The sequence below is a fragment of the Scylla paramamosain genome, chromosome 6, assembly GCF_035594125.1.
Source record: "Scylla paramamosain isolate STU-SP2022 chromosome 6, ASM3559412v1, whole genome shotgun sequence".
NCBI lineage: Eukaryota > Metazoa > Arthropoda > Malacostraca > Decapoda > Portunidae > Scylla > Scylla paramamosain.
This window is the reverse complement of record NC_087156.1, coordinates 22471997-22495589: the sequence shown is the minus strand read 5'-3', so window position 1 is coordinate 22495589 and position 23593 is coordinate 22471997. Positions and strand designations below refer to the sequence as shown.

Here is a 23593-nt window from a genome sequence, read left to right as displayed (position 1 = left end):
AATATGTATTTACCTAGTTGTGACATATGGGAGAGGAGCTAAGTTCGTACTATCCAGTCTCCATAACTGTTTTTATCCAACTTTTCCTTAAAGTCATGAATATTTGTAGCACACACCACTTCCCCTTACTGTCCATTCCATGCCTCTATGGTTCTATGAGGAAAGCTAAACTTCTTTATGTCCCTTCTGCAGGTGGTTACTTGTAGTTTTCTCCCATGTCCTCTTGTTTCTCTTGGTCATTATAGAGATATTCCCTATCTAGTTTTTTCCATCCCACTCAGCAATCTGTACAATGCAATCAAGTCACCTCTCTCTCATCTCTTTTTCATGGTTGAGAGTTGCATTCTAGCTAGTCGCTCCTCATATGACAAATCTTGCAATTCTGTTGTCATCTTTGTTGCTGCTCTCTGTATTCCTTCCAACTTTCTTATGTGCTTTTTTTCATGTGACCAAATTACTACTGCATATTCTAATCTTGGACATATCATTGTGGCGACTATTTTCCTAATTTCTATATCCAGATAAGCAAAGGCAACTCTTATATTTCTTAGTAGGTATAAGAGTTTCACCTGTTATCTTGTTAATGTTTTTTTTTTTTTTCTGGTGTGTGTGTGTGTTTTATGTAAGAGGGCCACTAGTCAAGGGCAACAAAAGTTTTGTATAAAAAAAAAAAACATAATGCCAGTTCCCATAGAGATTCCAAATAGAAAAAAATCCTATAATAGAGGATAAATGTTGAAACCTCCCTCTCAAATCATGGGAATGAGGTAATACAGAAGCAGGGAAGAATGATTGAAATTGCTGGTTAACTCTTGCATTAAAGAGGTGGACAGAATAGGAATGAAAGAAATTAGAAAGTCTTGTGCAGTGAGGCGACAGGAAGAGGGGAGGCATGCTGTCGGCAAGATCAGAAAAGAAGTTAGCATGAACATAGCGGTAGAAGATAGTAAGAGATGCAACATTGCGGCGATGAGAGACTGAAGACAGTCAATTTCTTTGTTGCTCTTGGCCAGAATCCTTCCACGCAAAGAGAGAGAGAGAGAGAGAGAGAGAGAGAGGAGCAAGTGCCGATACAAAGGCGAACTCCCACCAACAGCTGCTGGACTGTCAGTGTTGACGTGTCGGTGGCGGGCACAGGAAAGGCGCTGCCAAACCTTCCCTCACGTTTCAAGTGTTTGCTGGTCCTGTGTGGATGCATTATACTGTGCTGCTTAGGATGATCACAGTATAAACAGTCCATGTATTTTGGGTCATAGCGGCTGTGTGTCGCTGTGTGAACGGTCAAGTGTTGCTGAGGTGAAACAGCCGGCCGGCTGATGTGTTCTTGTTACGCCTCCTGTCGCCACCACCACCACCACACCCAAGTTTAGTGACCATGGTGAGTCCGGAAAGTGCATGAATACTCGGGGTTTATGGAAATATCCATACAAATTTCGAGACTGACACTTTTTGCTAATATATATATATATATATATATATATATATATATATATATATATATATATATATATATATATATATATATATATATTATATATATATATAATTTTGTTTTATTTTATCTTATTTTTTTAATGATAGCCTAGTTGATGAAGCATCCTTTTTAACCTTATTTTGATCAATTTGCAGTTTCAATCAATACTCCCATCTTTTTTATTTCTCACTAAGCCAACAAACATTGGGGCTTGGTGGGAATACAGGGTTGTTTGGGTGGAGAAAGTCAAAATGAGGCTTTATTGACATTCCTGAAAAAGTCTAAAGATGACAAACAGGAAATTTCTACACTATCCTAACCCGACATAACCAATCTAACAGGAGGGGTTTTACCCTCTCCCCTCCTGGATCCTCCATTAGGTCACTAACCTAACCTCCTAACCTCCTACATAAGGTAAACTAACATAACGTAACATTTTGTAGTCTCCTACATTCTGTCAACCATCATTACATACCAACAGTAATTGCTTAACAAAAAGTACCATAAGAAGAAGGGAACTGGCAGTTTTCATGTATTCACAGCCAGCACACATCTCCCTTCTGTAGCCATGGTCTAACTGATGCAGCACAGACAGTCACGAGTGCTGCTTCCTCCTCTAAACACACATGCCTATATGTGATTGGCCAACTTATTTCTATGTGACCTAAAGGTTAGATTCACAGCAGGCAACCCCACGTCATCATAGGTCTTATAGGTCTTAACAAGTGACTCAACATCACGTTGCCATTGCATATGTGCACCATTGATAACAAACATACAAACACACTTATTATCCCATGAGAGACAACTAGAGATGGATCTAAGCTAGAATTGACTTAAACCTTCAAAATTCTCATCTGAAGTTATTATCAATATTCAATTGGGTAAAATGGGGTTAGAAATGCTCCTAATAGTGAGATGTAGACCCTGTGAAGGGCTATAGTTATATATGGTGTATTGGTTGAAACTGCAATAATACTCTTATTTTTAGCTGCTGAAGAGACATGTTGGTAAAAATGTTGATTATGCCCAGATCTGTTTTTCAGAACAAGCTCGATTCTTTTCAGCTCAAAATATGATGCTTTTTCGGTAAATTTTTATAACAGGACCAAACTGCATTTCGAGTACAAAACTACGATACTCATTATTGTTTTTTATATTATAAATGATTTTGAGCTTAAGACATGGAAGTACTTCATTTTGCCTCTTCTCCCCTCATTCCTCTACGATCTTGGGGACTCGTCGGGAAGTGAGGTTTATGAGTGGGGAACACAAAAATGGTAATTTTTATGGTACTTGAATGGTGATGATAGCTTAAAAGAATGCAATCCTAACCTAACCTAACTTGGGTTTTATTTGTGTTTTAACCAACACACTGCATGTAACTGTAGCCCTTTACAGGGTCCACACCTGACTGTTTGGAGCATTTCTAACCTGTCATTTTACCCTGTCAGAAATTAATAATAAGTTTACCTTATGGGGGATCCATGGGGGGCAATGCCCCACCCCCCAGTTAAAAGTTTACAGGATGTTAGGTTAGTTTAATTTACCTTATGGGGGTGTCCAATAAATTAGAAGGATTGAGGTTGAAACTACAAATTTACTCTAACCTGTCCCAACTAAACCTGACCCCATTTAGAATGTGCATGCATGCAGCTGACTCCGTTACAGAAAATGCCTTTAAGGGGACTGACCAAGTTGAAAATATGAAAAATATAAAAAATGTGAAAATCATCACATGACATCCTTATGCCTAGTACTTCACAATTCACACATGATAATTCATCATCCATGTTTAAATACTGTTTAAATACTCATTTAAATGCCCCCTGTTCACACTTCTATACCCATTTAGCTTTCACTTACTCCCCACTTTTTGCTCTTTTCACCATGATGGATAAGAGGATGTCTTACCTTACCCAAAGGAGCAAAGTATTGGCAAAAGCACACTAGATATTAGCTGAAAGAAGAGAACAACATAAGGGTGAGCGGATATAGCCTCACAGCAGTCAGCCAGTCTGTCCTTCACCTGATGTACCAGGGGTACCAGCCAGCTTTGCAGTTTCAGTGATGTACTACTGGTTGTAGGCTGTGCTGGTGGTACAGAAGTATCACTAGTACATGAACAATGTGAGGTAGAGATTGGTGGTTCATTTGGTGACAGTGAGGGTGGACAGGCTGGTACCCCTGGTCTATCAGATGATTGTGGAGTCTGTACTGGTTTGAAAAAGCTGTCTAATTTTAATTGCTTGCCACTTTGAAATTGTTCTTTAATTATGGCTTCTCAAAGAATTCTGAGATTTTCATAATGAACACTGATATCTCTATTCTTGGTGTGTTCCACAAATTATAGCACAGTATCTATACAGCTACGCACTTTCAATAGTTTTGGCAATGTCACCAGCATCTTGTCTTCCTTGTTATTGCTGCTACTCTCCTGGGTATCGACCATGGTTATCATGGATACTATGGGATGGCATGGTGTGCTTCATTAAAAAGTACAGTACAGTACTGTATTTATTCCTTTGTCTTACATAATGTAATTGTTGATATTAGCCACTCCTAACATAACCTAACACTTAGTGTCAGCACCTACGGACAATCAGCTTCATTGGACCGATGTTTCCTTCTTTTAGTCCATAGTACCGAGGTATAAGTGTATATAATCAATAAATAAATTGTCTTACTAGCAAAAGACAAAAACCATACTTGTCTAATTCAATCTTGAAAAGAACTCAGATACCCTACAAGGAAGAAGGATTGTATAGACAATACAAAAAAGAAGTATAGACAAGAAATCACATTTGAAAAAAGGGTAAACTCTGACTCCCATCTCAGCATTCAGCAAAGCAACAACACAGGCCATACCAACAGAACTTCTTCCCTGTAGTAAAAAAAGTATAAATCAAAGTGAGGTATGTGGCCCACTCGCCATAGCCACAGCCACACTCCTCTTGGCTTGGCTAGTGTCTGGCAAACACCACCCAGCCCTATCCCTCCTGCCCTGCCACACTCTGTTGTAATGGCCATTCATTACATAGGAAATTTTGAAGTAAAAAGTAAGCTAACATAACAACACCTAATGTAACCTAACCACACCTAATCCAATCGAACCACACCTAACCTAACATGTCCAAACCTAACCACACCTAACCTAACCTAACCACACTTAACCAAACCAAACCACACTACCCAACATAACCACTCCTACACAAAAATAAACCTAAACCCATCTTTAGCAAGGTGGAGGGACTGCATCTTCCCTTGACATCTGCTGAGAAATTTATAAACACTGTTATGAAACCGGTAGGATCTTATCTGTCCAGATTCACTGAACCTCCTTGTCACTGTACCACAGTGGCCCCATCCATCTTATCTGTCAGGATATCAGCTATTATCGCTGTATTTTGACTTACCAAATCACATGGGTCTGGTGTTTAGGAGCCTCACAGGTTTACCAAGCTCTTATCAACTCATATGCAGGGAAAAGTGGGTGTTGGCAGTGGGACACTGCCCGGCGAAAAGGGTGGCCAGCAGCTGGGTTTTGTCCTTGCTGCTGGTGGCCACCATTCCGTCAGGCCTTGTGAGAGGAGGGACAGTGTCTTGACGGTTTAGGCCCTGTCTTCCCTTAACAAGGGACCACCAAGTCTTGTTGCCCACTCCAGGGCCTCCTAGCTGGCGCCGCAGGTCCTCCTCCCACCTCCCTACGGCCCACCAGCAGGTCGTCACCATCCTCTTGCAGGCCACACGATGTAGGTCTTTGTTGCGCCGAGTAGGACTCTGCTTGTAGCGGAGCCACGCAGAATACTTCGCCTCGGCGGCAACACGGCAGCGGCAACCAAACCAAGGCTGGTCCGTTGGTCTAGTGACGAACTCACGGTGGGGCACATGTTGCTCCTGGAGCGCCAAGAGGCGGGAAGTGAAGGCTCGCGCCTGTACCTCCGCTCCACCCTGCAGGATGGAAAGCCAGTCAGTCCTGCGCAGATCTCATTGAAGGGAGCCCCAGTCTGTCCTATCCCATAGCCAGACTGTGCGAGTGGTGGCCTCGTCACGAGCCACACCCATGTCCACCTGGGTCAGGACAGCATGGTGGTCAGAGCTGCCCACGAGACCCAGCTGGTGGCAGCTGAGTGTGTCCTCCTCCAGGTCGGATATGACGGGGTCCAGGGTCCCACCCCGCTCATGAGTGGGGAAGGTCACATGGTCCTTCAGGCCCTGCACCGTCAGGAGGTTTTCGTAGGCGTCGCGCTCCAGGTGGTGGTTGAGGTCGCCCACAAGCAAGATGTGTTGGCAGTGGTGAGTCACAAGGAGGACATCTAGGGCCTCCTTGAGGTACAGGAGCGAGTCAGGCCCCTGCCGGGGGGGCGGTACATGGCGCACAGCAAGAGGGCAGAGTGGTTGGCCAGCACAACCCAGAAGAACATCACCTCCAGCTGAGGCGGCGTGTCCACGTCAAGTTGTTGTACCTGCACTCCCTCCCTGAAGCAGACAGCCACTCCGCCTCCAGCTCTATCCTGTCGGTCTCTCCTGGCCCAGTGAGTGTAGCCACCTATTTTGCCGAACGATGGCTCCACCTCTCCGTTCAGCCAGGTCTCCGTCACCACAACTGCATCAGTACCGTGTCGTAGTACACAGTTGTGGGTTAGGTCTCCGATGTTCGTTCAGAGACCACGTACATTGGCAGAGATAACCTTGAATTGGTGGCAGTGGCAGTCGGGCCTTACCATGTTGGAGGGAGTTGTGGTCCGGCCTAAAGGGGTGTGACAGGGCTCAGTTGGGGGTACCGAAGGCCGGGCGGGATCCATTGCCAGCCCTGGGTGTGGCCCCAGTTAACAGGCTGAGCTGAAAACAGGCGAGACTGCGGAAAGGGCTGCAAGTGTGGTGTTACTGATGGGGAGGCAGTGGCCAAGTATTCCCCCTCCGCAAGGACCTGCCATAGCAGTCGCTCCTGCCTCAACTCAGCAGTCCTGGTGTGGCAGTCTTCAGTACTGTGGCCCTTCCGATTGCAGTACCGGCAAATCTGCGTGGGGTTTGGCTGGGGTCTGTCTCCTTGAGGGGCCAGCCCCCTGGGTGGTAGAGGCTCCTCTGACCTCACTGTTCCGGTTCTTTTTTTTTATTCTTTTTTTTCCTGGTGGTGGTGTTGCCAGCAGTGCTTGTGGAGGAAGCCGGGACTGCTGGGGCTGGGGCTGGTGCTGATGTTGCTAGGGGAGTCGGTAGTACTGCTGGCAAGGTATTGGTGTGGGTTTGGTTCTGTGTGGAGGTTGCAGTACTGTGTGTCTGCGAGGTGGAGGTGTTTAAGCCGGAACTTGTAGGAAGGGAGACAGGTGTAGAGGAGGGCGGGGGTGGGGGTTCGGCTACCGATGTACTGCTGGGAGTAGCCTCCGGTGGTGTTCAATTGCCTGGCTGGGTGGGCGGGATGGCGAGCTCAGGGGCGTGCCGCAGTTGTTTCGGCTTACCTGAATTCCACCAATCCCTCCAGCACTCAGAGCCCTGACAGACCTCCTCCCAGTGTCTGTCTATGGTCTCTGGCAGAGCACTGACTCCTTGTGTGCACGAGGCAACCTTTGCCTTGCGCTGCTTGGAGGCAACGAGCCTGTCAGCGAGTCTGAGCGCTGACACAAACACCTCCCGGTATTCTATGATCAGGTCCCTATCCTGCTAGAGGGACACCTCTCTCTCTCTCTCTCTCTCTCTCTCTCTCTCTCTCTCTCTCTCTCTCTCTCTCTCTCTCTCTCTCTCTCTCTCTCTCTCTCTCTCTCTCTCTCTCTCTCTCTCTCTCTCTCTCTCTCTCTCTCTCTCTCTCTCTCTCTCTCTCTCTCTCACAACATCTTATGTAGATGGTCCAAACCTGTAAAAAATTGAAAAAATTCCAACAAAAAATTTTCCTTTAAAACTACAGAATGTTGAAATCATGAAAAAAGAAGAATATTGAATTGATAAAGTGTGTTTTATCACTGTCTGAATTTTTTAGGGCATGAAATGTGGTCATTATCTAGGGACCATTCTTAAGGACTCAAAAGGATATTTTACATGGATATGTAATTTTTTTTTTATTTTTATGCAAGGTTTTCTATTATCTGATAAATTTCTATTATCTGATAAAAGCTTTGAGACAATTTTTTTTTTTTTTTTTTTTTTTTTTTTTTTTTTTTTTTTTTTTTTTTTATCTAACCTGCAAAATTTGTTTTTAACATTTTTGTGATGAAAAATTTTCCTGCAAAATTACAGAATGTTGAATCATGAAAATTTGAAGATTATTGATATAGAAAGAATATATTAGTCAACAGTTGTCTTTTACTTTATAAATTTCTTTTAAAAGTGAAATATGGTCATTACCTACACACCTGTCATAAGAACTCGAAACAGTATTTTACAAATATATGATTGTTCTCCTTTAATTAAGGAACAAATTCCTATAATCAGATAGAAATTGTGAGATTCAAAATTTTTCACTTTTTTTCAATTAAGGTCCAGACTTGTAAAAAAAAATGGCCATCCATGACTGTTGTTCAAAATTACCTATAGTTTATGCTTCTTGCAAATAGTTCAATGAATTTATTAGTTTTAACAAATCCTTTTCATTCTTGCCACTCATTGCATGGTCACAAATTTTACCATCAAGAAAGCTGATTAAATTCTTGTTGATTTTTATATTTATTGCAGGATCTGACTGCATTCTCCCAAGAAAACTTTGATCCTAAGGAATGGATTAACAGTGTGTTCCGAAGCCAGGAAGCACAACAGAATCGTGATGTAAGTTCCAGCTTAACTTTAAAGATCATATCAACCCTAAACTGTTTTCATATAATAAAACTATATATTTTATAGTCTTGTAACTTTTATTTGAGATCATGTTAATCACTGATATAATGCAATGACTGATCAAAGATTACTTTCTAGTAAAAGATTATGTTTTAGATAAAAATTAATTGTTATTTGGTGTGGTGTGTTTGCAGCAATATGCTTCATCCCTAGTAATGCGGCTGCAGCTGGCTATCCAGGAGGTGAACAGTGCCTTGGAGGAGACCAGCCAACAGGTGAGTGTTAGAATTCTTTTCACCTGTCCCTTTTTGCACAGTAGTGCTTGTGAAAAATAGGAATGGATCAAAGTGAGTCATAGAGACTTTTTTGACACTTTTGTTGCAACTGTTTTCCATTGGGTGTGTGTTGTGTTGCAGGTTGTGGGAAGTCTTCCACGTGTGCTGAGGGACGTGGAGTCCTTGGGTCATGAGGTGTCAGTCCTCAAGAACCAGATGAATAGTGTAAGACAAGACATTGAAAAGGTGGGATCCATTGAATTATTGTAATTATTTTCTTTTGATGTATGGCTTCCATGTTTGTTGCTGAACTGGATATGTCTTTTTAGATTCTTAACCATTAATGAAAACTGTGGAATTATTGTTTATATATGTATACACACATATGCACTTGAATAAACCAATACTTTTACTGAGGAATCATTTACAACTAAGCCATTCTTGAGTTTTCTACAAGTTCCCCTGAGTGAGCTGTTGCATTTTTTTTATCTTTCCCATGATTTTGTTGGTTACAGGTGGAACATAATACAGCTGCCAGCATGCAGACTTTAGTGAAGCTGGACACACTCAAGGGGCGGATGGTGGCCACCTCACAGGCCCTGCGTGAAGCAGACAACTGGACCACACTCTCCACTGACATTGAAGAGGTGCAGGTTGCTATGATTATCCAGTGCACTAGTTGTAATTACAGTATTAGACAAAAAAATGGCTATTGACAATGCCTGAGATAAACCTAATATTTGTTAGTTAGTGAGTTAGGTTTCTACATTGTATGTTTAAATATCAAGCAATGTTCTAGCAGTGGAATATGAGATGAAGGCAGCCTTAGTGTGCGTGAAACAAGGATGGGGATGGGATGTACTAAAACTTTATTTACTCTCATTTTCTGACATTTTTTTTTAGTTTCTCATTCAGTGGTCTAGTTTCCTCTCATTTAGTTATTTTGTAAATGTTCACTGAGTGCACATTTCTGTGTCTGTTACTATGGCATAATTTGACACCTCAGATTTTATTGAAACCACCTCAAGCATTGATTTTATACTAGTCTTGCATTCTAATCAAATTTTATATGACAAAAGTCCATTCCATGTTCTTTTGTTCTATTTTGGAGACTAATATCCTTGCATTACTTTCACCATATTACTGCCTCCTATTTTTATTATTCCTTTGTCATCCTCCTATTCACATAGTAACTTTTCAGTAATTGTTTCAGGTGATGGAAAGTGGGGATGTGGAAGCAATAGCAGAGAAACTAGTTGGATTACAAAATTGCTTAAGCATCCTTACTCATGTACCTGATTACGAGGAGCGTGCAGCTCACCTGGAAGGTCTTAAGGTGCGCCTGGAAGCCCTGGCCAGCCCACACATTGTGGCTGCCTTCACCAACCATAATTTAGGTAAATGAGGATTAATTTCTTAATTATCATTGAAATTTTCTCTTTGATGCCCTCTTTCCATTGGCAAAGCTCCTCTCAAGCAGGCAAGAATTATAGACATGTCACCTACATTTCCTTATGCATTATTTCTCTATCACATCCTTCCAAGATATCACAAACTATTATTTTTCCATATTAGATCACATCAGTGTTGCATCATTCTATCTGTATCTGACCTAGCACCTGTTCCTAAGAATTTTCCCAAAGGGATGGCTGTAACAAGAGAGTTTACATCTATTCCTGCCTTTACATTTCTTCCTCTCACTTCCTAAGCCTGTCATATTTATCTCTTTTTACACTGGAGGTCATCCTGTTAAGTAAAGAATTACCATACATACTGTATCATCTCACTTTCTACCATTCTTTCCTTGTAACCAGATTACATCAGCCACTCCATATGTTATTCTTCACCTTACTTGACATACCCCAATCTCCTGTACAAGTTTTCATGTTTTTCACAGCTATCCATTCTTTGAGTATCACAAACACTTATAAAATAACTCATAACTCATCACAACAGCATAGTCCCATGAGCATTGTCTTTCATTCCAAATAGTTCTCATTTGTGTATGTGATTGCTGGTGCTGTTGTTCTGTCAAACAACTCGTTTCCCCCCCTGATATTTTCCTTCTTTTAAACTCTTGCTTGCAGTCCTCCTTTTCTTCATATATCATAGAGACCTGATAATTTTCCTCCTTTACACCACTCTTTTTCTTGTACAGTAAAATCCCTCTTATCCGGCATTCGAGTATCCGGCAGCTTCAAGTATCCGGCACATTTTTCCCCGAGCCTTAAAGTCAATAAAAGATCAATATGTACTCATAAAATTGATTAAAATTCCCAGGCGAGGCATACTTTGTCCCCTCGCCACCAGAGCGCACTGCTTCGCGCCACCCGCAGCTCACTGCACTGTGTTTACTCAGTGACTCAGTCCCGCATGTGCACTGTTTATCACCTGACGCCTTCATCATGCCTAAAGTTGTAGAAAAGAGGAAGCGTGTTGTGCTTACACTTAAGCAGCTGATCAGATCAGCTGATCTTTGTTATGGTAAGATGCGTGAGTGTAGGGTGGTGATTGTGGACATAATTTCGCTTCTATTCAAGTATCTGGCAATATTCAAGTATCCAGCATGTCGGCGGTCCCGTTGATGCCGGATAAGAGGGATTTTACTGTATCACCCTCTACTTGCACACTATTGAACCAAGAACCAGTTCATAATTTTTTTTTTTTTTTTTTTACATTTATTGCATTATTAATTATGTTGAAGGAGATAAAAAGCATGTCATAACCACTTTAACAGAAGAATCAGTGAGGTATGCCAGGTTGCTGCGTTCACTTGGGCGTGTCAGTCAGCTGGAGAGTTACTACCATAAATGTGAAATGGGCCAGCTGGCAGCATCCTGGCGTGGTGGTGTGGAGGGTTTTCATCTGGCAGGACCTCCAAACTGGCTCACCACTTTCTATGATAAGGTTTCTCTATTAACCTCACAACAGGTAAACAAAAATTTATTTGTATAGTCTAATTAGATTTACTAATAAGATACCAAACATACAAATTAGTTAAAAAGTTGGACAAACTGCAATTGGTGCTAGTTCATTTTGTGTCACAAACTAGTTCTCACTAGATTGTGATTATGCATTGTTAGCACTCTGTGGCTATTCAGTTATTTCCAGTTGCTTTCATATGTGTAAGGTTGCAGCCTTCAGAGAACAAAGCTGTAGAATGTCTAATAATTTTATTAACTGGCATAGAACAAAACTGTAGAATGTCTTATTATTTTATTAACTGGCATGTCATGTTGACAGGTGCATTGGTGTGGGCAGGTCTTTGAGGGATCAGATTCAAGTCTCTTGTTGGCACAATTGGTGGCAGCCTCTTTGGCTTCCTTGGACCCCCCTGTGGATCAAGTAGTGGCTGTTGCTGTTAAACAACAGGAGCAGCCATTAGACTTCCTCATTGCTATAAAGGCTTCTGGAGATAATTTCCTAAAGGATTTGGAAAATGCTCTTGGTACTGCTAAACCAGGTAAAATACATTACCATACCTTGCCAATGAATTTCACCTGAATTACTACAACTGAATTTTTTCACAATGCTAATTATTCCCTCAGGTCAGGATGCACTTTACCAGGCACAGAGGATGGTGACGCAGGCTGTTTATAGGCCTCTTCAGGAACAGATCACTAAGCACCAGGAATATCAAGAAGCTCAGTTACTCTCACATCTAATCTCTGCAGGTAAAGAAGAGAGTACACTCATTGAAGATTTAGGAGCAGATCAAAGTTTTGATTTATATACACTTCCTGCATCCATGTGAGTTAAGTGGATGGTAACACTTTTGGTAACACTTTATGTACTTGATTTTTTTGTAACCTTGGAACACAGCAGAGTTGTTGCCCTCATTTCTATCTGTTTAATACAAATTTAATATTTTTCAACATTTAATAACTCATGGTCTTATTTTACTCTAACAGATCATGGTGTGTGTTTGTTTTGAAGCACTTATAAAATACAGGTTTACTGGTAGAAACTACATGTAATTTTATTAAAATATATCAGATATATTAACTATCACAGATATTGTAAAGGGAGACATGGGAGAGACCCTCCGCCGCTTGCGGGAGTACTGTGGTAAGCTCCCCAGCCAGGCTGAGGCAGCTGCAGAGCGATGTATACAGGTTAGTTCTATCATATGCCACTTGGGGTTTTATTCTTTTTGTCAAGAGAAAGGGAGGCAGAATTTATTTACATTCACTTAAAATGTCTGTGGTGTTTCTAGAATATGGACTCAAATGATCAGTGCTAATTGTACTGTAGCAGATGATTAACTTTGCCATTTTGCACATTTGTAAGTTTAGCATTACAAAATGAGAGGTGTTCATTCTAGAGAGAGAGAGATTCAGGCTGCCTCTTGGCATGGTGCATAATATGACATACATAATAGGTTTTTGATGAGTGAAAGTTAATAGGAATTAACACGAGCATTTAAAATAAGATGGTGGTGTGTGTGCGTCATGTTCACATTAGTATATTGCACAGAACTGGGGATGTGCACTCAACACTTGGGAAGTATTGTTAGTGTTTGGCAAGGTCACATAAGGTGTGGGAGGATACAGGGCACTGCTGTGTGGGAGGATACAGGGCACTGCTGTCTGTGCACTGCCACACTAACATATAATGTTCAAGTGTGTGCCCCTCAGCAGCTGCGCAGAGTTTGTTCTCCACCCAGTTTGCCACCACAACAGGGCTGTTGGTGTAGTAGATGGCAGTGTGTGGGGCCCCAGCTCTGTAGATGCTGTGTAGGCCTTCCTGTCACAGTTCTGTTGTTACACAAAGCTGCTTTTTTCACCACAGTGGATGGAGGACTGTTATGAGGGGGGAGGACTCCCAAGGTGGTTGTCTAGGAGCATCCAGAGGGAGCATGGAGGAATCAACGTCCTCCCACGAGACACCAAACTCATTCACAGCATGCACTGCCTTGTTGAACCACTTGCTCACACTGTGTCCTCCCATGTGATGAGCACCGAGCAGGGTGTGCATGTGGTCATGGTGGTTGTTGCAGATGGCTGTTTTGAGGAGCAAGTTGGTGGTGATGTACTTGACTCTGCCAGTGAGATCATGTGTGTTTCTCTACCCAGAGGTTTACAACCTTGGTCCACCTTGGTGCTCCCACAGCAGTCGTCAATGCCTTCAGGGTTCTGGCATCGCTGTTGGTGATGTTGATGAGAACAGGGCTTGAGTAGTCATTAAGGAAGCACACCAAGGCTTTATATGTTCTCATGATGACAGCTCCTGATGCCCCATGCACTTCGACATGAGTGCCTTTAGGAGTTTGTTCCTCATGCCACATTTGTCTGTAAGGTATTTAAAGTTGGGCTTTACAGCTGTTAGTCTGGGTGACAATAACACCAAGATAATGGTGCACGGCCACCCACACTATATCTTGCCCTTGAATCTGCAGTTTGCCATCAGGAGTGGTATACATCTTTGCCATTACTTTTGTCTTGACCTGAGAGATGGTGAAGCCAATTTCTTGGCATTTGGCCAACAGCAAGTTCAGTGACTCTTACATGGTGGTGAAGGAGCTTCTGCCTCCTGTTTTCAGCACATCATCATCAGCATACCATGTGTGTGTGCAGTTAGGGTAAGGGAGGCTGGCCAGGGTATTCATGAGAATGTTGAAGAGTGTGGGGCTGATGATTCCTCCCTGTGGCGTTCCATTCTCGAGGGGAAGGTAATCTGATGCCTCACCCTGATACACGACTCTGCCTCTGCGCTGCGATAAGTACTACTGAATCCACAGCAGTAAGTGAACTTTCATCCCCAGCTTGATGAGTTCCACCAGGATGACTTGTTGTTGAACCCTGTCAAATGCTTTTTCCACCAGGATGACTTGTGGTTGAGCCCTGTTTTTCAATGTCCAGGAAGACAGCAGTTCTTGCTTTGTCATTGGCAACATAATTTGCAAGGCAGTTAGATGTGTCCCTGTGCTGGACAAAGCCATTTACTCCAGGGTCTAGTTTCCCAATTTTTGTAGCAGCAGTGAAGGAGAATGCACTCTATTATCTTGCACATGGAGGTTAGGCTGATCAGCCAGGATTTGGTGGTGTTGCCTGTTTTGGGGATGGGAATTCCCAATTCCATCCTGGTGGAAACACTCCCTGAGTGAGGGATATGTTGTATAGCTGTAGGAGTGAGTCACCCACTACATTGTAAACAGTATTCAGCATAGAATATGTAATGCCATCCTCACCTGATGCTGTGTCTTTGCTCATTTTCCTTACCCTGAGCATTTCTTGCCTCATTATGGGCTGATTGGTTTCATCTGCCTGGAGGGTGGCAGCAGTGACAGCAGCCAGTCATGCTGGGTTCGTCTTTTTTCTCCACGAGTTCACATGGCAGACTGGCAGTCACTGACTGTTTGCTGTATTCTCTCATCAGCAGCTCCTCAGCCTTCCTCCCAGGGTTTGGGTGGGCTGGTGGTTTTGCATGTTTGCCTCTGATAGTGTTGAGTTTTTTCCACACTTGTCATGTTGGTAGTGAGATCTAGCTTTCCTGCAAACTTGAAACTCTTTTCTTCATGGATGCCCTTCATTTGCTCTCTGGCATAAGCTGTCCATTCTTGGAGGTGGTTTTTGTTTTCATTAGTACTGTAGTTTTTGTAAAGCTGGCTTGTTAAGGAATTTAACTCTATCATAATACCATAGATGTTATTTATGCAGATTGAATTTGTTAGGTCCTTGACAAGGCATGGAGGCATCAGCTGTAGTTTAGATGGCATGTGTGAGATCCTCAAACAAACAACTGCACGGAGTCAAGGATGGCATAAATGGTGTACCAGTTCTCAAGGTGGCCCATGAACAGTTTCCAGTTAGTCATCTCTGTTATCCACCAGATTCTGGCTGCTGGTAGAGCGTTATTTGACCTGGGTAACTGAAGAGTAATTAGTGTCTTGTGGCCAGTGATCACTGAGGAATTCTGGCACGCTGCTTATGCTGACAACATGGTCACTGTCATTCAGTATCAGAAGCAGGTCCTGCCTCCCTCCTGTGATATGAGCGGGCTGTGGTTCACCATGAAGTGTTGTTTCTTTGAAGTCCTCAAGGATCTGGGAATGTGCTGGCCATGCTGACTACTGATGCCACCATTCCAGGGCTCAAGAGTTGGTGGGTGTGAGTTGAAGTCCTCACTAAGCACTGTGAGGCTCTCTTGGGTATTTTCTATCACAGGTAACAGATAAAGTTGTGATCACTGCCTGCAGTACACATTGTAGACCTCTACCTTGGTGGCGGTGCCAAAGTGTAGGGTGACGCACAGCACATCAACTTGATCCCCAAGGCTTGGTGGGTCAGCTGTCATACAAGGGTGATGAAGCCTTGAGTACCCCCACCCCCCCTCACCTGCTGATAAGGTTGGAAGAGCTGGTACCTCCTGAAGCGCATGTTGGATGCATTGATTAGCATCTCACGAGTGTGTAGTTTCATGGTTGTTGTGGCTCCTTAGTGGTGATGGGTGTGCTGTATCCTGTTGGGTCACCGCTGCATATCACTGTCACAGGCACCTCCTCCTGACTTCGCACCTTCCTCACTGTTGTCACCACACTCCCAGTGTAATCCCTGGGTGGGGGGGGCTTCCCTGAGTACCTGTGCTTGAGGGGCATGTCTCCATGTGGGTGCTGCCATCACACCCTATCTCCTGCACTCTCAGAGGGGCTCATGGTAGTTGCACAACCACATCTGTGAGGAAGTGTAGTGTGTTGTGGATGGCAGTGACCTGTAGTTCGAGCTCATGTTTCTCGTGTGTTGTGGATGGCAGTGACCTGTAGTTCGAGCTCATGTTTCTCCTTCTGGAGACTGGCTCAAGATGCTCTCATTTCCAGCACCACCTGGCGAAGCATCTCCACTTTCTTGGTCAGCCGACTGCTTGTCTTGGGTGTTTGAGGCACACATGCTGCTTGCTGGTGTTGTAGGATGGGGCTGAGTGGTGGATGGGGTGGTGGAGGCAGTGGTGGGGTAGAGGACTGAGGCTTTGGTTCTATCTGAGGCTGCATGGTGGGGTCGTCCTTGAGGGAAACTGTAACCTAGTGAGGTCCCGCTGCTGGCAGTTCTGCTAGGGCAGGCCATGGCCAGGTCTGTGGAGGGAGTGCTGAATAATTGTGGATGGAGTGAGTGGCGCAGGTGTAGGATGACTCCTTATCTCGTCCCTTGTGCCAGTGTGAGCTCAGTCGCAAGGGACATCTGATTCTCCACGCATTGTGTTCTAGAGAGCAGTTCAAGCACCTCGGTTGAAACTTCTCGAAAGATTCTTTCATCACTTTCTCCTTGCACAGTTGCATGTTGTGACCTCTGGAATAAAACCCACACTTGTTCCCGTGATCGCACTGCCACACTGCATCTCCACTTCTGGCAATTCCCACAAAATGCTGGCTTGCCCACATACCTCAACACCTTGTAGGGATGGATTCCCAGCAGCTTTAGATAAGCAGGAGGATCCCCTGCAGTCACCTGATTCTTGGGGTCTTGAGTTCCATGACGAACACTCCTCTTAGCCCACAGTACATTGGGATGGTCCTCAATGGCAGGTAGGAAGGGTAATTCTTGATGAACACTTTTGTTTTGTTTGTTTTCCTTTGTGATCTGCATCAGCTTTGTAGTGTTGCCATTGTAGAGATGCCCCACCTCTGTAAGGAATGTCACCATGCCCTTGTCCTGTGTGACTGCAATGATGGATTTGGCAGTCATCCAAGGTTGTACAGAGAGGTTCCTGTGCTTGCCTGCCACCTCCACCAGCCAAGTGGCTGTGATAGGCATACTGTGGGTGTGGGGGCAGACAGAGAATTCTTCTGTTAATGTGTACACATTATGTGGGGATGCCTTTTCACAGCTACATCTCTATGAGGTGACAATCTCAAATAAAGACAGATTGCCTCGTAAAATTTTACAAGTTTGATGAAACACTTACTGGTTAATCACGTACCTCTGTATGCAGCTCAGCAATGGATGGGGCTTTCCTGGCCTGGTCATGGCCCTTACCACCTACGTAGAGCAGTGTACAGCCCGTCTTGCCCAGGCTGCACGTCACGTCCAGAAGCAAAAAGCATCCATCATCGATGACTGGACCGTTTTTACTACTTGTCTTAATCTCATCCAAGCTGCAGGTAAGGCAGTGTGTTATAATGGAAAAACTTTTAATGTCACAATTTTTATATATATATATCAATAGGTAATTTATGTATAATAATTTCAATAGGTAATTTGTACAATAATTTTCCAATTATTGCCTTTCATTCACCTGATTACAGATAATCATTAAGCTATCAGAAGTAGTAAACCTATGATAAGACTTTTTTGGACAACTCAAATTGCCTAGACAAACTGGCCTGATAATGAATTATTCCCCTTGGTTTCTTCTTGCAGGAGAGTTGGTGATGGCAATAGACAGCACAGAACACTCCTTAGCCACACGCTTCGCAACAATTGCCACCAAGTTCAGCTGGAATCCCACCACTTCATTCACACCTACTCCTGATTTACTTCTTTCATCTCAAGCTGTAACCCAGTTGAAGAACTTAGTCACGAAGGTGGTTGGTGAGTACTGTCAATGATGAGACATATTAACAAATAATTAAACTAAAGGCAAATGATCCATGTTTTGAATTTTTATTTATTTATATATTTACTTTTTATTTATTTATTTATTTTATTTTTTCATTACTTTTTATTTTATTTATTTCATTTCTCTCCATACAGAGGAAGATGGGAGGCTGTTGGAACAGAGTCTGACTGAAGCTCAAGCACAGTGTCAAAGTGCAGTAGAGGCTGCACTCTCCACCATTATGGCCCCTGTGTCTTCTCAGTTGGCAACCATCCCAGACTTGCTTGCCTGGACCTCTCGTCCAGGAACCTCAGCTCAGCTGTCATCATCCTTCTCTCCTCAGGAATATATTACGCAGGTGACAGGGGTAGTAAACTGAAACATACAAAAAAATATATTAATTAATTAATTAAATAAATAAATTATTAAGGTGTTGAATTGCTGCATATTCTTCATAAAACATGACTAGGTTTTCATAATGAGATCAGTTTGACAATAAATGTAAACTGGACATTTATTTCTTTTTTCATTTATTTTTTTAGAATTTCTCATCAGAGTAAGTGATCACCATTCCCCTCACTATCTTTTTTTGGTTCTTTTATGGCATACTGTGGATAATAACAAAAATAAATGTAGAGGAACCTGATGTGTTTCATCCATTAATGTTACTGGGTGGAAACAATCTCCCCAGTCATTAGTTAGTCATGTACAGTGTGTAGAAAATTGTTGTTACAGTTAGCACCCTGGGAAATCCATTTGTCAGACAGCAAACAATAGAAACCATCTTAATGTATGTTTGTTGCCAAAATCCCAGACTGGTAAGTGCAATAATCACAGTCACTATTGTTTTCAGATTGGGCAGTACCTTATGACCTTGCCACAGCATCTTGAACCTCTCCTCGTTAACCACAGTCCAGCCCTCAACCGTGCACTGCAAGAGGCCAACACTACCTCCACATCTAAGTGAGTGTAGTGTTTCTCCTGGAAGATAATACAGTTGGACTGGCTATATGCACTGATGATATAAACTACATAAACTACACTTTGCAAGAATAATTCCCATCTCATCAGTTTTTTTTTTTTTTATACTGACTCATTATTATAATTTGCACCCTTTCCTAAAACACACACACACACATTGTTGCAGAATATGCAGTAATTTTTGTCCACTGCCTCTTTTGACAACAGCACTGGAAGGATTGTGAGTGAGAGTGAGATCAGTGCTGCAGACTTCCTCATCAACAGTGTTGGTCAGAACACCTGCAAACTCTACACAGATGCAGTATTAAAGATACCAGACATCACAGCTTCTATGGTGACGCAGCTTACGACGGATATTGGTTAGTTGTGAGGCTTTCTCCCTCTCTTGGTAATTTGTTACCTATGGATTGTGCTCACAATGCTTTCTATTCACACCAACTATCCTCAACAGATTATGTGTGTAATATCCTGGAAGACTTGGGTGTAAGCTCCTGTGATCCCCTGGACCAGCTCAGTGCTCTGCTGAAGGCCCCAGCAGACCAATACTTGAAATTAGCACCAGGCAAGAACCCAAGACTAATTGCTGGTGTGAGACAAATGAGGAACATTACTGGCCAGTCCTAACATTCTTACAAAGTGTCACTTCACTGGCTAAAACTATTCGTATGAATAAAGTACAAATTTGAAAAATTTAGAATTATATGCACTGTTTGCAATCTGATTATTGTTGTGTAGTATCCATATTTGCTACCATATTTGCTGTGTAGAAAGCTATTTAATAAAGATATAAATGCAAAAATCCTGCTATATATCCATGCTATATATATATATATATATATATATATATATATATATATATATATATATATATATATATATATATATATATATATACACACACACACACACACACACTTCTCAATAAAGGGTTTCCTGTGAGTTAAGGTACACACCTTAGGATATGATAGTTCAAATAATTCTTAAGTTGAAAATACTCTATACACACATGTTGTATTTTGCATTGTTTTGCGAGAAATTAATGTGTAAGTTTGTGTTGCAGGAGCTGCTCACTTGGGTAGGTTTCCACCTCCCTCTCTCCCTCAGCTTGCTACTGGAGTGGCACCATGGATTATAATTTTTTGTGCACAATCTACCCATTTGAATCCTTACAGGAAACAGCAAATGACATTAAATTTTTGTATGTGTCAATGAAGAAAATGTACAGGTAACAGCAATTCATTGTGTATGGAATATTTTAAACTTAGAATTACTTGAACTATTATATCCCAGGATATATTACCTTAATTCATGGGACACCCTGTATACCATGCTGGCATCTCCAGTGGGATCTACCCGAGATAAAACACTTCTGTAAAAAAAATATTTGACTTTTGATCTAAACCGAAATGTAGATTTTTCAACTCTGCCTTTAGAAGTTCACCTCTTGAAATTCCACACACTGAGCCCATGGATTCTATTGACAAAGAGAATGAACAGTGGTCCAGCATAAACATGAAAATCAGACACTAAAAGCTTAAAGTATTACCCAAACAAATATTTGTATCTAGTTACAAATATGCAAGTTAGCAAATTTGCATGCAAATTGAAATAAACCATTAAGCATAAACAAATTATTCCATTATGTCAAGTGAAGCAAAATCATGGTGATTTTTAAAAGGAACACTAAAACTTGTGCTAAAGAATAAATTTACATCTATTTTAAAAAATTGTGTAAAGACAAAGCAATAAAGCTAGAAACACTTCAGATACAATTACATAGCATGTAGTATGCAAAGAAAGGTTTCACTATACATCAAGATGTATATATTATCAAGATTTGTAGTTCACCAATATGAAATTCTGTCTGCATCTCTAGATTCACCTAGTCCTTGCTGAATCCTTCCTGCTCTTCCTACCAACTTCCTCCACCATAGATTTGGTAGAGATGGAACTGTGTGAAGCACACACTATCTTGTTCATTAATATGTTTTGAGATATTCTCAGGGTTGATTGCTCTAGATTTTATCTTCCTCGATAATTGTGAGGCAATGACATAGTCCTTCACCTTCTCCATCCCTAGCTGCATGTTCTCATTATATCTTTCTGGAGTAATCATTTATACCTCATATTCATCTGCCATATTGCCTCTCACACCACATTTTCTTGAAACATTTTTGTAGTCTACTTTTGATGAGGGGATAATCTGACTACATAACATCAGTTATTACCTGGGTTGGTTTGATTTAAATCAAGTGATTTAAACCAATTTAAATCAGAGTAAAAAAATCATTATTTAAATAAAAAATTAAATATACTGTACTGAAAATAATTTAAGTTTTCTATTGAGAGTAAAAAATCATGATTTAAATCAAAATTAAATATGCCATAATAAAAATTATTTAAGCATTATATTGAGTAAAAAATTATTTAAATCAAAATTAAATTACTGTATTAGAAATTATTTAAATCTTATATTGAGAGTAAAATATCGAATGATTCAAACCAGGGACTCTCAACCTTTCCTCCATCATTAACCTCCTTGGCTTGTCCTCCATCATTAACCTCCTTGGCTTGATGTATTTCTCCATTTACTCCCTTACTTCCATGCAAAAAATAAAATAAAGAATCTCTCTCTCATATTATATATATATATATATATATATATATATATATATATATATATATATATATATATATATATATATATATATATATATATATATATATATATATATATATATATATATATATATACAATTATTATTCAGTTATCAGGTATATCAGTTATTTACTCCCCTGCCATGTAATTATTTACCCCTGGTTGAAAATCACTCACACACACACACACACACACACACACAAGGAAGAAGGAAGATGTGAAGCGGTTGTACAGGAAAAGTATCAAGTCTACTTGATCTACATTGAGTGCACTGATCCTGTAGTGGTGCTGCAGCAAGTCAGGCATCAGTGAATCACTGACATCTCTTACAAGAAAAATATTCACATGCATAAAAAAAAAGAAAGCAAGATCTTTTTGTTGGCAATAACAATAAATGTAATTATGAAGTTTAATAAGCTTGATTTTATTTATCTTTTTTTTTCAATGCAAAGTAAGTTGGTTACTTTAACGTAATGGATCTGATCACACTTAGTCGTACTTATGATTTTTATGTGAAAAAACTCATGTTGGGTAATGTATATTAAAAATGTATATTAAACTATTTCATTTAACATTGGCCAAGTTTAATATAAGAAAATGGTATCATAAGACTCAAACAAATAATCAGTGCAAACAAGGATCAGTGCTAAAAATAATTTAATTAAAAAGTCGATTTATATGAATAAAATAAATAAAATAAATAAATAAAATAAGATCTAAATCAAATAAATCAATTATTTTTTATTTATTTATTTATTTTTTTATCATGATTTTTTACAACCCTGGTTAATACAGATGGAGCCTCTGATGTTCACAAACCTTTGACAACACAGTTGCATAATTTAGCTATGGGTATTAAATCAGCATTCAACCACTCATTACCGCCACTTAGAAAATGTTTTTTTAACAATAAATGGGATATCGTTCTCATTCAGAAAAGATTTCAATTTTATTATGTGCTTCACCCCACTCTTTTACGCCATTTAACACCCATCCATCTTTTGTTTCTAGATACACGCAGCGACCGCGCATCGCCACCACAGAGTAATCCACACGCAGCGGTTCAGCATCCTTGAAATATGTTTTACTCATATGGATGTTCATGCTGTAATCATCACATTACTTCTTAAACGATGAAATTTTCCTGATCATGTCTCTATTAGTGGCTAACTACACAGTGTCATCTATCAACATAAGGATGTGGAGCCACGAGAGGAAGCCACTCACAGTCCTATGATGAGTTTTCTCATTTCATTGACATGGACAATAGATAATGATCAAGAAGTTGGCGAACCCTGGCTAATACCTAAAGTAATGCAAATGTTACAGTACTCACTACACAGCAGCACTGCGCATGGTTGTAATGGCACTGAACATCAGAGCTATCTCAAATCTATCTCATCCCTATCTATCTCAAAATCATTAATATTGGTCTTGAAAATGTATTCTCATCCTTAGAGAAGTCAACGAATACCACGTATATTTTATTTTATCTGCTCTCAACAAGGCACGAAACACTACTGAAGTCTCGGGCATATAATACAATCTAACAATGCCATTTATGTAACTAGTTCCTCCATTGTTCTTGTCACTTTTAAAGATAGTAAAACCTTGGCTTTGGTCCACACATAGTAATAATTAACATTAAAAAGGATGGTGATTTGATACCGTTTGTGCTGGAAATAGTTTTAAGATGCCAGGGGGAAACTTCATCTGGACCGCATGCCTTGCTGGACTTTTATCAAATTCATTTGGGTTGTGTCTTCGTCAGGAGATAACGGATCATCTAGGACAAGCACTGTTACTGTTGCACCAGCCTCAAGGGTTCGAGGAATATAATTTGGATGATTCATGAAACTTTCTTACATCCTTGATCCGATGTACCTTTACATAAAGCTCATTTTCCTCCTG

At 41.1% G+C, this 23593-nt stretch overlaps 1 protein-coding gene and 2 long non-coding RNA genes across 3 annotated transcripts in view; 1 reads left to right on the top strand and 2 right to left on the bottom strand.

Moving 5' to 3' along the window:
• Positions 1 to 899: 899 nt before the first annotated feature.
• LOC135101426 (conserved oligomeric Golgi complex subunit 7-like) lies at positions 900 to 19822 on the top strand. The gene is made up of 16 exons (XM_064005366.1): positions 900 to 1378; positions 8138 to 8227; positions 8431 to 8511; positions 8653 to 8757; positions 9027 to 9158; positions 9725 to 9908; positions 11249 to 11442; positions 11755 to 11974; positions 12060 to 12185; positions 12526 to 12626; positions 17437 to 17605; positions 17865 to 18035; positions 18198 to 18400; positions 18896 to 19005; positions 19231 to 19382; positions 19475 to 19822. The coding sequence occupies exons 1-16, from the start codon at positions 1376 to 1378 to the stop codon at positions 19645 to 19647; spliced, it is 2214 nt and encodes a 737-aa protein (XP_063861436.1). The 5' UTR covers positions 900 to 1375; the 3' UTR covers positions 19648 to 19822.
• LOC135101429 (uncharacterized) lies at positions 12050 to 17562 on the bottom strand. Its single transcript, XR_010269269.1, has 3 exons — positions 17425 to 17562; positions 16953 to 17164; positions 12050 to 12179 (listed from the first exon to the last, which is right to left on the bottom strand). It is a non-coding gene; the product is annotated as an uncharacterized LOC135101429 (long non-coding RNA).
• LOC135101428 (uncharacterized) overlaps positions 17862 to 23593 on the bottom strand; it is a 7649-nt gene continuing 1917 nt past the window's right edge. Inside the window, exons 2-4 of the long non-coding RNA XR_010269268.1 lie at positions 18908 to 19023; positions 18163 to 18417; positions 17862 to 17996 (exon numbers count right to left, since the gene is read on the bottom strand). This is a non-coding gene — a long non-coding RNA (uncharacterized LOC135101428). The remainder of the gene's footprint in view (positions 17997 to 18162; positions 18418 to 18907; positions 19024 to 23593) is intronic.